Source organism: Lithobates pipiens, unplaced genomic scaffold, assembly GCF_037356315.1.
Source record: "Lithobates pipiens isolate NorthernLeopardFrog02 unplaced genomic scaffold, aLitPip1_a1.2 Scaffold_13, whole genome shotgun sequence".
In the NCBI taxonomy this organism is placed as follows: Eukaryota; Metazoa; Chordata; class Amphibia; order Anura; family Ranidae; genus Lithobates; species Lithobates pipiens.
In genome coordinates this window covers 173,004,057-173,021,067 of record NW_027507718.1, presented here as the reverse complement: position 1 = coordinate 173,021,067, position 17,011 = coordinate 173,004,057, and the positions used below count along the sequence as shown (strand labels likewise).

The following is a 17,011-nucleotide window of genomic DNA, read 5'->3' as shown; positions in this document are numbered from 1 at the left end:
ACTACCTATTACAGTTTTGAAGGCCATAAAATGCCAAGATGGCACAAACCCCCCACAAATGACCCCATTTTAGAAAGTAGACACCCCAAGCTATTTGCTGAGAGGCATGTTGAGTCCATGGAATATTTTATATTTTGCCACAAGTTGCGGGAAAATTACAAACTTTTTTTTTTTTTCACAAAGTTGTCACTAAATGATATATTGCTCACGCATGCCATGGGCATATGTGAAATGACACCCCAAAATAAATTCTGCTGCTTCTCCTGAGTACGGGGATACCACATATGTGGGACTTTTTGGGAGCCTAGCCGCGTACGGGGCCCCGAAAACCAAGCACCGCCTTCAGGCTTTCTAAGGGCGTTACAGTTTTGAAGGCCATAAAATGCCAAGATGGCACAAACCCCCCCCAAATGACCCCATTTTGGAAAGTAGACACCCCTAAATTTAGGGGTACACTAGTGAGACTAGGTAATAAATGGCGGGTGCCCTGAAACTATAAAAAAAATAACTAACCAACCAGCGTTGCCTGTAACAGTTATATGGTGATCACTGGTGAAAGGGTTAACTAGGGGGCAATCAGGGGGCTTTATGCGGTAGTATATGGGGGTCCCTGGCGCTATAAAAAGCTGCGGCGAACCTAAATACCTACCTGCCTAACTAGCGTCACCTGTGACACTAATACAGTGATCAGAAAAACGATCGCTTATTAGGCTGGGTTCACACTGGAGCGATGTGGGAACGCCACGAATGCGCGGCGGGTTCCCGCATCACATGCCTCCCGGCGGCAGTTCACACTGCCCTATGCGAACTGCTGGGAGTGTCAGTGAAATGTTAATGACACCCCCAGATCAGTTTGCATATCGCAGTGCGATCTGCAAACTCGGATCGCATGGTGTGAACACCCATGCGATCCGATTCTGCTGCGGACCAAAAAAAGGGTCCCGTGCGAGTTTGCGGCGGGTGCGACACGAATTCAGCCATACTATCTGTATGGCTGAACTCGAATCGCACAGAGATCGGATGTGATTTGCACTGCAGTGCGGTGCGAATCACATCCGTTCTCATAAACCGCTGCAATGTGAACCCAGCCTTAGTGACACTGGCGACGGGGGGTGATCACGGGGTTAAACCTTTATTGGGGGGGTTAGGGGGGTACCTTAGAACTAAAGGAGGCTAACCCTAACTGCCCTAACAGTTATTACAGTCACAAATGACACCCGCCGGGTGATCAGGGGGTTAAACCTTTATTAGGTAATAAATGGCGGGTGCCCTGAAACTATAAAAAAATAACTAACCAACGTCGCCTGTAACAGTTATATGGTGATCACTGGTGAAAGGGTTAACTAGGGGGCAATCAGGGGGCTTTATGCGGTAGTATATGGGGGTCCCTGGCGCTATAAAAAGTTGCGGCGAACCTAAATACCTACCTGCCTAACTAGCGTCACCTGTGACACTAATACAGCGATCAGAAAAATGATCGCTTATTAGGCTGGGTTCACACTGGAGCGATGCGGGAACGCCACGAATCCACGGCGAGTTCCCGCATCGCATGCCTCCCGGCGGCAGTTCACACTGCCCTATGCGAACTGCTGGGAGTGTCAGTGAAATGTTAATGACACCCCCAGATCAGTTCGCATATCGCAGTGCGATCTGCAAACTCGGATCGCATGGTGTGAACACCCATGCGATCCGATTCTGCTGCGGACCAAAAAAAGGGTCCCGTGCGAGTTTGCGGCGGGTGCGACACGAATTCAGCCATACTATCTGTATGGCTGAACTCGAATCGCACAGAGATCGGATGTGATTTGCACTGCAGTGCGGTGCGAATCACATCCGTTCTCAAACCGCTGCAATGTGAACCCAGCCTTAGTGACACTGGCGACGGGGGGTGATCACGGGGTTAAACCTTTATTGGGGGGGTTAGGGGGGTACCTTAGAACTAAAGGGGGCTAACCCTAACTGCCCTAACAGTTATTACAGTCACAAATAACACCAATGCAAAAAAAAAAAAAAAAAAAAAGCAATTGGTGTCACTGTGACTGGGGGGGCAGGGGTAATTGGGGGGGTGATCGGGGGGTAAAGGGGGGGTGTGAGTGTGCCTGGCATGTTCTACTGTATGTGTGGTGTGTTGGTGCAACTCACCGAACCTCTCTCCTCGGTGCCGGAACGAAAAATACTGACACGGAGGAGAGAATACATCACTTCCTCTCCTGTGTTTACATTACAGGAGAGGAAGTGATGTCACGGAGGATTTCCATTCGTCGAGAGCGATCGCGAGGGGGTGGCCATGAATGAATGGCCGCCCCCTCATCCCGGATCGCTCTCGAAGGAATGCCGACCGCCGCAGGCACCGGGAGGGGGCCCGATCGGGCCCCCACCCGCGGGCAGGCAGGGACTTATATATACGCCCATATGCCTGCCCGTGCCATTCTGCCGACGTATATCGTCGTGCGGCGGTCGGCAAGTGGTTAAAGGAGCCAATGAACAGAAAGGCAGGAGGGTATTTAAAGAAAGCGTGGGAAGTCTGCTCCGCTATCTTTAACCCAGCACTAACCACTATATGCGTGGCGCATATGCTTGATTTCTGGCTTAAACAGCTCTGCACTCTTCTGGAGTCAGATACTCCCAGGGAAGAGATTTTGGATGCTTTACCAACGCTAAATAAGGCAGTAGCCTATATAGCAGATGTGTCCATGGAGTCTGTAATATTCTCAGCCATGTCTACAGCATTAATTAATGAAGCCAGGAGGGCTATCTGGCTGAAGTCCTGGGGAGGAGACAGTGTCAAATACCAAACTCTGTTCCCTCCCCTGTAATTAAGATTTGCTCATTGGTAAAGAGCTAGAATCTGTCCTAGAGAGGTCGACTAATAAAAAATGGTTTCCTTTCGCAAAAAAAGAAAAGAGAGCTATGTCTTCCCTCCTACAGAGTATGCTGGAGGAGAAGGTGATAAGATTCATTCCCCCAACCCTAAAAAAAAAAGGGGGGTTTTATTCTCACGGTAAGTGAATATGTACATTAGGTACAAATTATTCAGAATGGAGTTGATTTACACCACCAGAGATTTGTTAACCCCTGGGGTCTTCATGGTCTCATTGGACCTAAAAGACGCCTATCTTCATGTCCCCATTTGACAGGAGTCCAGGCAGTTTCTCAGGTTTGCAGTGAAGAAAGGGTTCAATGCTCTGCCCTTTCGGATTGGCATCAGCACCACGCATCTTCACAAAGATTTTGGCAGAAGCTCTGTGGTTTCTGAGATCGGAGGGAATTCATATAATTCCCTATCTGCAAGGCTGCAACCTGGCCAGGTTTCAGTTGTTCGTAAAGCATTAGACTGGATCTGCTTGCCAGCCAAGACTAGTCTTCCAGCAAGAAAGTGCTGCAGGCTGTGGTCCCACCCTGATCAGGTAGTCCTATTTTCTGCTCTCTGTAAGCAGTCCTGGAAGATGACTTGGAAAAACAGTGTTATTACCGGTTAACTACTTTTTCTAGGAATCTTACAGGTAACAGGTAATAACACTGTTTTTGCCTGCCCGGAAAGACAGGTAAGTGCTCCCAGTCGGACAGGGAACAGCGTCCCTGGTTTCCCAAGCCCGCAAGCAAAAATGCTACCGCATGAAGGTTTGCTCCCGCCCGACACACCGGTGGGGGGTCGCCCTCAGGAGTTTTCAGCTCGGTGGACCTCACTGCTGTCCGACCAATGGGTCTGCGAACTGGTTTCATTGGGCTACAAGATAGTTTCTTTCTTGTCCACCAAACAGATTTTTTTTTTTCCTCCAGCATACCTTTACTCCCGGATTGCTGGGAAGCCCTGTTAGGGGCTGTGAAGGACCTGCTCGTACGCAAGGTGATAGTGCCTGTTCCGAAGCTGGAAAGGTTTCAGGGATTCTACTCCAATTTGTAGTCCCCAAAAAGGAAGGGGTACGTCCAATCCTGGACTTAAAAGCCCTCAAATGCTTTGGAAAATGCAAAGTTCAGGATACAATCAGTTCGCTCTGTAGTCGCTGCACTCCATCAGGGGGACTTCCTGGATATCCAGGATGCGTACTTGCATATATCCATATGCCTGAGGCATCAGAGGTTTCTGCGATTCTTAGTTAGGTAAGACCACTACCAATTTGTAGCTCTCCTGTGTGGCCTGGCGTCAGCACCCCGAGTCTTTACCCAAGTATTGGCGCTGTTGAGGCAATGTGGGATCACAGTCATGAGTTACCTAGACGACCTCCTGAGAGCAGCTTCTGCCTCAGAATTGAGGGAGGATGTGGCGATCACCACCATGCAAACTCTACAGGAGTTTGCTTGGGTGCTGCACCTAAAGAAGTCAGGTGGTACCATACGCCCAATTTCACACCCGAGTCTTGCAGAAGGAGATACAGTCCAAATGGGACAAATCTCAGTTATCCCTGGATCGTCATATTCGGGTGAGCCAGTTGGTCAGGGATTCTCTTCTCTGGTGGTTGAGGTCTCTGGCCCTTTGGTCCAGGAGATCGTTCCTTCCTCTCCATTGGATGGTGATCACAACAGACGCCAGCCTGATCGGCTGGGGTGGAGTACTGGGGGTACAGTTGACCTAGGGCCTCTAGTCGTGGGAGGAATCCCAGTTGCCGATCAATGTGCTTGAGCTTCAGGCGATCAGGCTATGTCTCTCCACGTGGTCAGCAAGGCCAGAGGGGCGTCTGATCAGGATCCAGTCAGACAACACCACGGCGGTGGCATGTCAACCATCAAGGAGGAACAAGGAGCTCAGCCGCAGCACGAGAGGTCGCTCACATCCTCCTGTGGGCAGAATGATACACGTCGGTCATATACATCCCTGGCGTAGAAAAATGTCAGGTGGACTACCAGATGCTGGACCCAGGAGAATGGTCATTGCATCCGGAGGTATTCAGGCTGCTTTGCCTGTGGTGGGGCACACCAGATGTGGATCTCTTGGCCTCTCGGCTCAATCGAAAGGTACGGTGGTTCGTATCCAGGACAAGAGACCCCTGGGCGGACGCGTTGGTGGCTCCATGGGAGCTGTACCGGCTGATTTATGCCTTTCCTCCACTCAAACTATTACCATAACCTAGTACGCCTGGTGGTGGATGCTCCTTGGAGGTCTTCTCGCATCGGTAAACGCCCTATCGCAAGGTCCGATACTCCTTTACCATCGCTGCTTTTAACGGCATGGCTGTTGAAAGCCAGGTGCTAAAGGACCGAGGTCTGTCGGACTCTGTAATTTCCACTATGCTGAGGGCACGGAAATCTTCTCTGAAGATTTACCATCTTACATGGAAGGCCTACATCTCCACGTGTGAGGAGATGGGGTGGCGTCTGCGCATTTATTCCGTTTCCAGGATCCTACTGTTTTTCCAGCGAGGAGTGGATCAGAAACTTGCCTTAACCTCCCTGGCAGTATTCCTGAGTCAGGCTCGGGGTGAGATTTCACTAACAAAAGCAGTATTCCTGAGCCAGACTCTGGATCGCATTGCAGGATCCATTTAGAGGTTTACTTACCTTGTCCCCTGGATCCATCGACGTCTCCCCGCTGTCATCTGCAAGCCGCCGTGTCTCGCTCGATCTCTCACAGTGCCAAACTCCGTTCCCTTCGAGCGTTGCACAGCACATTTCAGTGTTTTTGATTATATTATTGAATCATTTTTATTTGTTATAATTTATTTATAGTTATTTAATATAAATATATAATTATTAATATTATAATATATGATTTAGTATTTCAAATTTTATCATACCCGCAATGTCTGTTAGCCCTTGTACACACGGTCGGACATTCCGACAACAAAATCCGTCAGATTTTTTTCTGATGGATTTTGTTCGAAAGTGGTGTTGCATACACACGGTCGGACAAAGTTGTGGGAAAATCCGATCGTTCGGAACGTGATGACGTTCGGTCATTGCAACGGGACTACGTTGCGGCTAGTAGCCAATAGCTTTGGTCTCGTAATTTGATCTGAGCATGTGTGACACTTTGTCCGATCAGAATTCTCTACAAACGATTGGACAAAGTCAGATCGGATCATGTTGTTGGAAAATGTTATATCCAGCTCTCAAACTTTGTTGGTCGGACATTTCGACGGAAAAAGTCAGATGGAGCCCACACATGGTCAGATTATCCGACAACGCGGTCCGATCTGAACTTTTCCGTCGGAATGTCTGACCGTGTGTACAAGGGCTTAGACTCTTGTTTGGACGAATTTAAGTGAATTATTTCTAAGAATTACAGGCCTACAATATAAAACACCAAATTTCCATGCAAAATAATGGTACCGCTTTTAGCACCTAAAATCTGAAATAATCATACCGCCAGGAAAGTTAAGCACCATCAAGGGACAGATATCAGACTTGGCTGTCTTTTTTTTCAACACCCCCCTGGCGTCTCACTCATTGGTAAACACCTTTGTGCAAGGGGTTCGGCATTTAGTCCCTCTGGTTCGACCAGCCCTACCTCTGAACCTGGTGCCATCGGCGCTTCAGAAACCGCTGTTTGAGAACATCAGGGAAATTTCCCTTGTTGACTCTTTCCCAGAAAGTTGTCTTTCTAGTGGCTATTACATCTGCCAGGAGGGTTTCTGAGTTGGTGGCCTTGTCTTGCAAGTCACCCTATCTGGTTTTCCACAAGGATAAGGCGGCGCTACGTCTGCAGCCCTCTTTTGTTCCAAAGGTGGTTTCGGCTTTCCATCTCAATGAGGACATTGTATTACCATCCCTTTTGTCCTAAGCAGACACATCCAAAGGAAGTTCCCCTACATTCCCTGCACGTGGGCCAGGCTCTAAGGGTATATCTGTCTGCTACGGCTCCCTTCCAGAAGTCAGACTCTGTTTTGGTGACCGGTCCGAAAAAAGGTCTGGCGGTCTTGTCGACCACCATTTCCCGGTGAATCAGACTGATCGTGGTCCAGGCTTATGCCTTGAAGGGGCAGGTGCCCCCTTTCCTATCATGGGCCATTCCACCACGGCAGTTGGGACCTCCTGGGCTTTCCAACATCAAGCATCTGTTCCCCAGGTGTGTAAGGCGGCGACTTGGTCGTCCCTTGACACTTTTACAAAAATCTACAAAGTTGATGTAAGCGCATCTTCAGATGCTTGCTTTGGCCGCAAAGTTTTGCAGGTGGCTGTGTAAAGGTTGCGATGTACACCTTTTTTTTTTTTTTTTTTTTTTTAAGAAAGTTAGTTTTGATGCATACGTTGACCGCAAGTTCTGGCACGGTCATTTTACATGGCAACTCCTCAGTTGAGGGGTGCCTATGGGTGAAGTTATGTTTTGCTGTTTTGACACTGCTTGGGTACATCCCTACGGTCAAGATTTAAAGGAGCTGTGTCCGTCAATGAACATAAGAGAAAATAGGATTTTTGTACTCGCCGTAAAATCCTTTTCTCTGAAGTTCATTGACGGACACAGCACCCACCCCTCTTTTTATGCGGTACTGAGCTGCATGAAGCAGGCTGAGGGGTTATAGCCAGAGGGCGGAGCTATGCAGTTCTGCTGTTTTTACATGTGTTGCATGTTCTGCCTAGTCCTCGCCTGAAGGTGGCGTGATAGCCCTACAGTCAAGATTTAAAGGAGCTTTGTCCGTCAATGAACTTCAGAGAAAAGGATTTTATGGTGAGTACAAAAATCCTATTTTTTTTTAATAAAAAAAAAATAAGGCAACAGTAAAATTGGCCCATTTTTTTATTATTGTGATTATTATATTGTGAAAGATAATGTTACACCGAGTAAATTGATACATGTCGGGCTTCAAAATTGTGCCCTCTCGTGGAATGGCGTCAAACTTTTTCCCTAAAAAATCTCCATAAGCGATGTTTAAAAAAATACTACAGGTTGCATGGTTTGAGTTACAGAGGAGGTCTAGGGCTAGAATTTTTGCTCTCGCACTAAAAATCGTGGCAGTACCTCAAATGTGTGGTTTGACCACCATTTTCATATGCGGGCGCTACTTACGTATGCGTTCGCTTCTGTGCGCGAGCTAGTCAGGACGGGGTGTTTTAAAAAAATGTTTTTATTATTTTACTTGATTTTATTTATTTTTACACTGTTTTAAAAATAAAAATATTGGGTCACTTTTATTCCTATTACAAGGAATGTAAACATCCCTTGTAATAGAAAAAAGCATGACGGGTCCTCTTAAATATGAGATCTGGGGTCAAAAAGTCCTCAGATCTCATATTTGGACTTAAATGTGTTTTTATATTACGGAAAAAAAGTCCTAAAATGACAATAAACAATTAGAGTAGTATGACACATTTTTTGTAATGGATTAAAACTAATAAGAAAGATTCTCCAAATATCCAAGGTCACGTGACAATGTGAGCTTAAGATAAAAAAAGGCCTGTTTTGCTGCGCTTTCAAAGCGCTGCCTAGTCATTTAAATGGCCAGGGGCGTTTTCGGAGCGCCATTTATAGCACTCCCAACCCACTCCAAAGATGCTGCTTACAGGACTTTTTCTTAAGTCCTGCAAGAGCATGGCCCCAGTGTGAAAGCATACATTGCAGTGAATGGGAGGCAGTTTTCAGGCACTTTTCAGAAGCTATTTCTAGCGCTAAAGTGCCTGAAAACTGCCTCAGTGTGAAAGGAAATGTGAAAAAATGGGAGATTGAATCTACCCTCTTAGGCTACATTTACACTATCCTGCTTGGTAAAATGCAGCTTTTTTATTGAGCAGGGAACATTTTGTTGTGCGTTTTTAGAGCATCACACTTACTGCTTGTGTTTTTTTTTAATTCACCTTAAAATTCTACAACTGACTCATAGTTTTTAACAATAACCAAAGGCATTATCATGTTGGATGAAGAGGTTTTCAATAATGTACAACCCCAATTCCAAAAAAGTTTGGACGCTGTGTAAAATCTACATAAAAACAATACAATAATTTGCAAAACTCAAACCTACATTTTATTCACAATAGAAAATCACAAACATATCAAATGTTTAATTTAAACAGGAAAGGAACATTTTTAACAACAAAAATATTAAAGGTAAACTGCCCAAGTCCCATTTCAAGATGGCAGTACAGGAGGGGACATGCTGGGGAAGAGCAGTAGGTGATGAAAGGGACAACACAGGATCCCTGCCTTGTGAAAATGTTTATCCTGCAAATAGCAGCAAAGGTAAGTGGCACGTGGAAAGTAAAATTCATGGACAGGGCTGAAGTTCCTCTTTAAAGTGGTTGTAAACCCACGAACAAAACAAACCAGTACAAAACAAACAAAAACAAAACCTGCAAGACAAAGGCATAATGAGCTAGTATGCATAGCATACTAGCTCATTATGTATTTCTTACCTTAGATCGAAGCCCCCGCAGTGGTCCTCGTTCACCACTCCGGCCAGCGACATCAATCCCGGAGTTACTTCCAGATATCGCGGGCTCCGGCTCTGTGATTGGCTGGAGCCGCGGTGATGTCACTCACACTAACATGCACTGGAGCCGCCGATGTGGGCACATGCAGATACAGGGGATATCTCCTAAACCGTACAGGTTTAGGAGATATACAGGGTTAGCTACAGGTAAGCCTTATTGTACAGTAGGCTTACCTGCAGCAAAAAGTGGTTGTAAAGGGTTGACCATTTTAAGGGCTTGATCACTCTGTGTGGTGACCTGTGTTTTTCAACACTAAATAAACACAGATAACCACAAGGGTACACAATTGTTTTCTAGGTGCCCTGTTCACAACATAATGCTGGTGTGATGTGCGGTGCATTGTAGTGTGGAAAAAGTATGACACTTCAAATATAGTTGAGTTTTTGTTTTTTGTTTTTTTTTATTGCATTTCATACAAGTTTTTACCCTGTGCTTTTGATATATATTGTGTTGTCTATTATTTATATATCCCTCCTTCAGTGAAAGCTCGTCCATAGGTTCTCCTGGGGCAGCGCCTCACCAATTTTGCAGGAAAAAAATAAATAAAAATAAACTATATAATTTTTTCTGTTCAGTTTCTAACTTTGTTTATACAGTATCTCACAAAAGTGAGTACCCCCTCACATTTTTGTAAATATTTTATTATAACGTTCCATGTGACAACACTGAAGATATACTCTCGATTGTTCATTGACGGATACAGCAGCTCTCCTTGACCTTAGGGTTATATCACCCCTTTAGGAGAGGACTAGACAAAGTGTTATAAACAGCAACACTTGCACAGTACCGCCCAGGGGGCGGCCCCACTGGCCATAACCCCTCACACTGCATCCAGCAGCTCAGTTTTTTCTGCCTTGTGTAGGAGAAGGACTTGGCTCCCAGTGGGACCATTGGTCCTGGGTATTTTTTTTTCTTTTTTTTGCATTTTTGATTTCTGTGATCTACAATCAACAGCCGGGCTGGGTGACAGGCTGGATAATATAGATCCTTGTAGTCTCCCCAGCTTGGCCATCGAGCGTGAGCAGGCCCTAGCTATGCGCTGGGTCGGCCACGACATGACCTGTCTAATCTAGGGGCGGCCAGTGAGCTATATGCTTCGGGGCACACATATGACCGGGCTACTGCTGTTTGTGTGCCGTGGCTGGCAGCCACCCTGTACTGCTTGGGTGATGGGTCTGTCTGTGGAATGCGTCCGGCAGTCCCTGCAGGAGGGCAAAGTTGAGGATGAAGCAGCTGGGAATTCCCTGGGAGGTCGATTAGGGCGTCTCTCACACTCCCTTTCTTCTCTCCCTGTCTCTTTCCTCCTCCCTATGCTATGGGCCGCTGTTTGACTGGGCACATGGGGGTGCGGTGCACGTACCTGGCCGGGGTCCTCGGGGGGGGGGGCGGGCTCTGGGTCCTGGCAGGGGGCTGCACTGAGGGTTGGGGGTCCTCTCCTCCTCTTCCCTGTTTTTGGGCCACAGTGGGGTGTTTGTGCTGTGTGAGACATGTGGGGAGGCTGCCGCTGCCATTTTCCTGGGGCTGCGGACATTTTTTTTGTAGCCACAGACAGTTTTTTTTGCATTTCAGCCATTTTCTAGTAGTGCGGCAGCCATTTTCTTGGCACCCTCAGACGTTTCTGCTGAGGTGGCAAGGGTGGCCATTTTCTAGTAGCCTCAGGTAGTTTTGCCTCTAGCACTCCGTGCTTGTTTTCTTCTAGAACAGTGCGCTTTCCACACAGACCTCGTGGAGGACACAGGGAAGAGTGGACAGCAACAGCACAGCGCAATACCTGGGTCAGGGTGGTGCGTCATGAGGGGGGCCCCTCAGTCTGTGGCAGCTAGGAGTGTGGACTTTTTGTGTGACTTGCCTTGGGTCCCTAAGTGGTGACAGGTGAGTGTGGGTCAGCATGGCGTCAGAAGCTGGCGCTTCTTCCCCAGACATCCCTGTTATTGCAACTGGTTCCCGTGAACCTACCTGACAGGCGGCCCCTGTTCTGATCTATCAGAGGATGCGGACCAGGATAGTGAGGATGACTCAGTGTCTGGGAAAAGGCGCTTGTAGGAGCACTTATTACAGCGGTGCGGGATACCCAAAAAATGGAGGATACAGCGAGGGCATCTACAGAGGCGTCGGTCCCTTTCGGCTCCCACAAGCACGGCTAAGGTGTTTCCTTACCCAACTTACTTTGATAAGTTTATTTACAAGGAGTGGGGAAAACCGTAGCGGGCCTTTTCAGTCCCGAAACGCATGGCGGTGCATTACCCCTTTGAGGAGAGACTCCTGAAGAAATGGACATCTCGAATTGTTGACCCCCCCCCCGTTATCCAGGTTAAATAAGGTAACCACGATTCCGGTAGAAGGGACTCCTGCTTTCAAGGACCCTGCCGACAGAAGGGCCGAGGCAGTTGCCCGGTCCATGTTTACTGTGGTGTGATCAGCATTGCGGCCAGTGATAGCCTATGACCCTGGTATCACAGACACTTACTAAATGGGCTAAATTGTTGCATTGTGAATTGGAGAAGCAACAGGCTTCCCCAGTCTGCATGGAGCTGGCGGACCATTTGGTGCAGGGCCTTAAGTATGTCTGTGATGCGGCCTTAGATACGGCTGATTTGGCTAAAATGCTGGTCTGCGGACCAGGCATCTAAGAAAGCACTGGTGGTCTTGCCCTACCAGGGAGAGAGGCTATTTGGAGCCTCGCTAGATGACATTATTAAGAATGTTACTGGGGGTAAGAGTACATTACTCCCACAGTCCATAAAGGGGAAGGAGAAACGCTGTAGACAAGGGCCCTCCTTTTCCGCTCAGAAGTGGATTTTTCGACCACCCGGGTCGCAGGTAAGCGTTCCCAGTCTGAAAGGTGTCTGCTGAAGGAAAAAGCGTCCCTGGTTTCGCAAGCCAAACAAGCCTGCGAGCAAATCTGTTACTGCATAAAGGTTTTCCACCACCCGACTCTCGGGTGGGGGGTCGCCTTTGGGAGTTTTCAGCCCGGTGAACCTCCCTACTTTAAGACCAGTGGGTCTGAGAACTGGTTTCCTCAGGGTACAAGATAGTTAATTTGTTTTTCTTGACTGCCAAACAGATTTTTTTTCCTCCAACCTTCTGGCTGGCCGGGAGGCCCTGTTTGGGGCAGTACAGGGCCTGCTGCTGCGCGGGGTGATTGTACCTTTACCGACGCCGGAAAGGTTTTAGGGATTCTACTCCAATCTGTTTGTAGTCCCAAAGAAGGAAGGGGTCCGTCCCGGTCCTTCACCTCAAGGCCCTCAACAGCTTTGTGAAAGTACAAAGGTTCAGGATGGAATCAGTTCACTCAGTGGTCACTGCACTCTATCAGGGGAATTGTCTGGCATCCCTGGACATCAAGGACGCATACTTGCATGTTCCCATATGCATCAATCATCAGAAGTTTCTGCGATTTGCGATCAGGGACGAGCACTACCAATTTGTAGCTCCCTTTTGGCCTGGCGTTGGCACCGAGGGTCTTCACCAAGGTGCTAGCCCAAATTTTGGCTTTGCTAAGGCAGCGAGGGTTCTCAATCGTGGTTTTATCTGGATGACCTCCTCCGGAGGGCAGCTTCCGCCTCAGAATTAAGGGAGGATGTTGGCAATCATCATGCAAACTCTTCGAGAGTTTGGGTACTGAACCTACAGAAGTCGGTTTTGGTGCCGACTCAATGTCTGGAGTACCACGGAGGCGAGAGTCTTTCTCCCTTCAGACAAGCTGCAGACTCTTCAAGCTGCGGTGAAGTTGTTGGTGTCCTGCAGGGAGTCGTCGCTGCGTTTTTGCATGCGAGTTCTCGGTCTCATGGTAGCCGATTTCGAAGCAGTACCGTATGCTCAATTCCACACTCGAGTCTTGCAAAAGGAGATCCAGTCAAAATGGGACAAATCTCCATTGTCCCTGGACTGTCAGGTTTGTGTAAGCCAGCTAGTCAGGTACTCCCTACTGAGGTCGCCGGCAGGCTGAGGTGGCCGGCTCTTCGGTCCGGGAAGTCGTTCCTTCCTCTTCATTGGATGGTGATCACAACGGATGCCAGCCTGACCGGTTGTGAGGGAGGTTGGGGAGTACAGTCAGCCCAGGGTCGGTGGACCCAGGAAGAATCCCGCCTGCCGATCAACGTGCTGGAACTTCGGGCAATCGGGCAGTGCCTCTCTCCACATGGTCACAGAGGCTGCAGGGGCATCCAGTCAGGATCCAGTCAGACAACGCCACAGCGGTGGCGTATGTCAACTATCAAGGAGGAACAAGGAGCTTAGCTGCAGCACTGGAGGTCGCTCACATCCTGCGGTGGGCAGGGTGGCGCGTGCCGGCTCTGTTGGCCGTGTACATTCCAGACGTAGAAAACTGTCAGGTGGACTACTAACTCGTCAGATGCTGGACCAAGGGGAATAGTCGCTACATCCAGATGTATTTCGGCTCCTTTGCCTAAGGTGGGGCATGCCAGATGTAGATCTCTTGGCTTGTTGACTTAATCGGTACAGACGTTTGTGGCCAAGTCAAAGGATCCCTGGGCGGACGCGTTGGTGGCTCCATGGGGGAATTATCGACTGATTTATGCTCGATTGTCCCAGATTGGCCTTGGCGTCTGTGGTACGCTGACATAGTACGAATGTTGGCGGATGTTCCTTGGTAACTGCCAATGCGAGAGAACCTTCTGCCACAAGGTGCAATATTTCATCCTGCTTTACCGTCACTGGCTTTAACGGCATGGCTGTTGAAAGCCAGATGCTAAGGGACCGAGGTCTATCGGATTCGGTAATATCCACTATATTGAGGGTACGGAAGCTATCTTCTCGTACGTGGAAGGCCTACATCTCCATGTGTGAGGAGATGGGGTGGCGTCCGTGTACGTATTCAGTTTCCAGTATCCTGCTGTTTTTGCAGTGAGTTGTGGATCAGAAACTTGCATTAAGCACCATTAAGAGGCAGATATCCGCTTTTGGCTGTCTTTTTTTTTTTTTTTTTTCCAGCATCCCTTGGCGACTCATTCATTGGTGAGTACGTTTGTTCAGGGGGTCCGACGTATTGCCCCTCCGGTTCGACCACCTCTACCTCCGTGGGATTTGAATCTGGTGCGCTCGGTGCTTCAGAAACCGTCGTTTGAAAACATTAGGGAGATTCTCTTATTGACACTCTCTCAGAAAGTAGTCTTTCTAATGGCCATTACATCTGCCAGGAGGGTTTCTGAGTTGGCGGCCTTGTCTGGCAAGTCTCCCTACTTGATCCTCCACAAGGTTAAGGCAGTGCTGCGTCCGCAGCCTTCGTTTCTTCCAAAGGTTGTTTTGGGCTTTCATCTAAATGAGAACATTGTGCTTCCGTCATTATGTCCTCGGCCCTCACACCCCAAAGAGGTGGCTTTGCATTCCTTGGACGTGGTCTGGGCTCTGGGGTGTATCTATCTGCTGCGGCTCCTTTTTCGGAGGTCGGACTCGCTGTTTGTATCGGTGGCTGGACCGAAGAAGGGACTGGCGGTCTCATCGGCCACCATTTCATGTGGAACAGACAGATTGTGGTTCAGACTTAGGCCATAAGGGGAAGGGGCGCCTCCCTTCACAGTCATGGCACATTCTACCAGGTGCGATTGGGCTTTCTGACATCAAGCGTCTGTTCCTCAGGTGTGTAAGGCGGTGACCTGGTCATCCGTTCACACTCTCCAAATTTTACAAGGTTGATGTGAGCACATCTTCGGATGCTTGCTTCAAGAGGCAAGGTTTTGCAGGCGGCTGTTTAAGATTGCAACTCCTCCATTGAGGAGCTATGGTTGTTGTGGGTGGAGTTATTGTTTGCTCTTTTTTCTTTGACACTGCTTGGGGACATCTCTAAGGTCAAGAAGACTGCTGTGTCCGTCAATGAATGATAGAGAAAATAGGATTTTTGTGATCGTAAAATCCTTTTCTTTGAAGCGATATAACCCTAAGGTCAAGAAGAGCTACGGTGAGTAAAAAAATCCTATTTTTCTACGATGTAAAGTAGTGAGTGTACAGCTTGTGTAAATTTGCAGTCCCCTCAAAATAATTTGACACACAGCCATTAATGTCGAAACTTATGACGTATGAGTGCTGCCAGCATTGCTGCAGAGGTTGAATGGGTAGGGGTCAGCCTGTCAGTGCTCAGACCATATGCCACACACTGCATCACGTTGGTTTGCATGGCTGTCATCCCAGAAACACGACAGCTGAATACAAGTAGACTAAGCACATGGATTACTGAAACCATGTCCTGTGGTCTGATTAGACCAAGATAAACTTATTTGGTTCAGATAGTGTCAAGCGTGTGTCGCGGCAACCAGGTGAGAAGTACAAAGACAAGTGTGTCTTGCCTACAGTCAAGCATGGTGGTGGAAGTGTCATGGTCTGGGGCTGCATGAGTGCTGCCGACACTGGAGAGCTACAGTTTATTGAGGAAACCATGAATGCCAACATGTACTGAAGCGGAGCATGATCTCCTCCCTTCAGAGACTGAGCTGCAGGGCAGTATTCCAGCATAATGACCCCAAACACGCCTCCAAGACGAGCACTGCCTTGCTAAAGAAGCTGAGGGTAAAGGTGATGGACTGGCCAAGCATGTCTCCAGATCTAAACCCTATTGAGCATCTGCTGGGAATCCTCAAATGGAAGTTGGAGGAATGCAAGATCTCTAACATCCACCAGCTCCGTGATGTCATCATGGAGGAGTGGAAGAGGACTCCAGTAGCAACCTATGAAGCTCTGGTGAACTCCATGCCCAAGAGGGTTAAGGCAGTGCTGGAATATAATGGTGGCCACACAAAATACTGACACTTTGGGCCCAATTTGGACATTTTCACTTAGGGCTGTACTCCCTTTTGTTGCCAGCGATTTTTAAACAGACATTAATGGCTGTGTGTTGCATTATTTTGAGGGGACAGCAAATTTACACTGTTCTACAAGCTGTATACTCACTACTTTACATTGCAGCAAAGTGTAATTTCTTCAGTGTTGTCACATGAAAAGATATAATGAAACATTTACAAAAATGTGAGGGGTATACTCACTTTTGTGAGATACTGTATCGGTATATTTTGGTCTCTCTCACTCTCTGCTGTTGCTAGGTAAATTAGATTTTTTTTTTTAGTTTTTTTCTAATCTGCCTAGCAACAGACCGTCTGTTCGAAAAATCATTACACTGTAATTTAGAAACCCTGAGTAAGTTTCTCCATGCTTACTGTCTGCCTGTCTGTCCTCTCTTTAATGGGAGTTTATTAGGGCGGGCCTGAAATACTGACCTGGCATGCCTATTGAGCTCCCTAATTTGCTCCCTGCACCAGGGGATGGAGATCTGGAAGGTCCAGCTCCCAGGATAGTAGTCGCCAAGCCTGGAATAGGGGCAGCCCATCCTCGCCAGGTAGGTTTCTGGGGATCGGTAGGTGTGCCCGCACAGAGTTGCACCTCCTGGCACGTGAAAGGTGTGTGATGGGAGGTGGTCTGGGGTGTGGCGGGCAGGATGATGCTTGGAGTCTTCTTCCCGGCATGTGGAAAGACAGTGTACACAGTGTGGAGCTGAGAGCCGTACACCAGGGATGGGAGCCCCCTGAGCATATTGTCCCTGAAACAGTTCACCAGTGGTTAAACGGAAAAATGAAACGTACTGTGAAAATTCACCCTGTCTCAGTGAGATTAGTGCTATACTATTCTCATATTTTCCCAACAA

General features: G+C 48.0%; 1 protein-coding gene across 3 annotated transcripts in view; it reads left to right on the top strand.

Annotated features, from left to right (window-relative positions):
• The window catches only part of LOC143974462 (uncharacterized), an 86,491-nt gene that overhangs the window by 29,082 nt on the left and 40,398 nt on the right, over nt 1–17,011 (top strand). Inside the window, exon 2 of one of the 3 annotated variants that reach the window (XM_077475895.1) lies at nt 8,944–9,109. The exons of the other annotated variants lie outside the window; for them this stretch is intronic. Coding sequence (XP_077332021.1) covers nt 9,004–9,109 — 106 coding nt within the window. The 5' untranslated portion in view covers nt 8,944–9,003. The remainder of the gene's footprint in view (nt 1–8,943; nt 9,110–17,011) is intronic. 3 annotated transcript variants of the gene reach the window in all.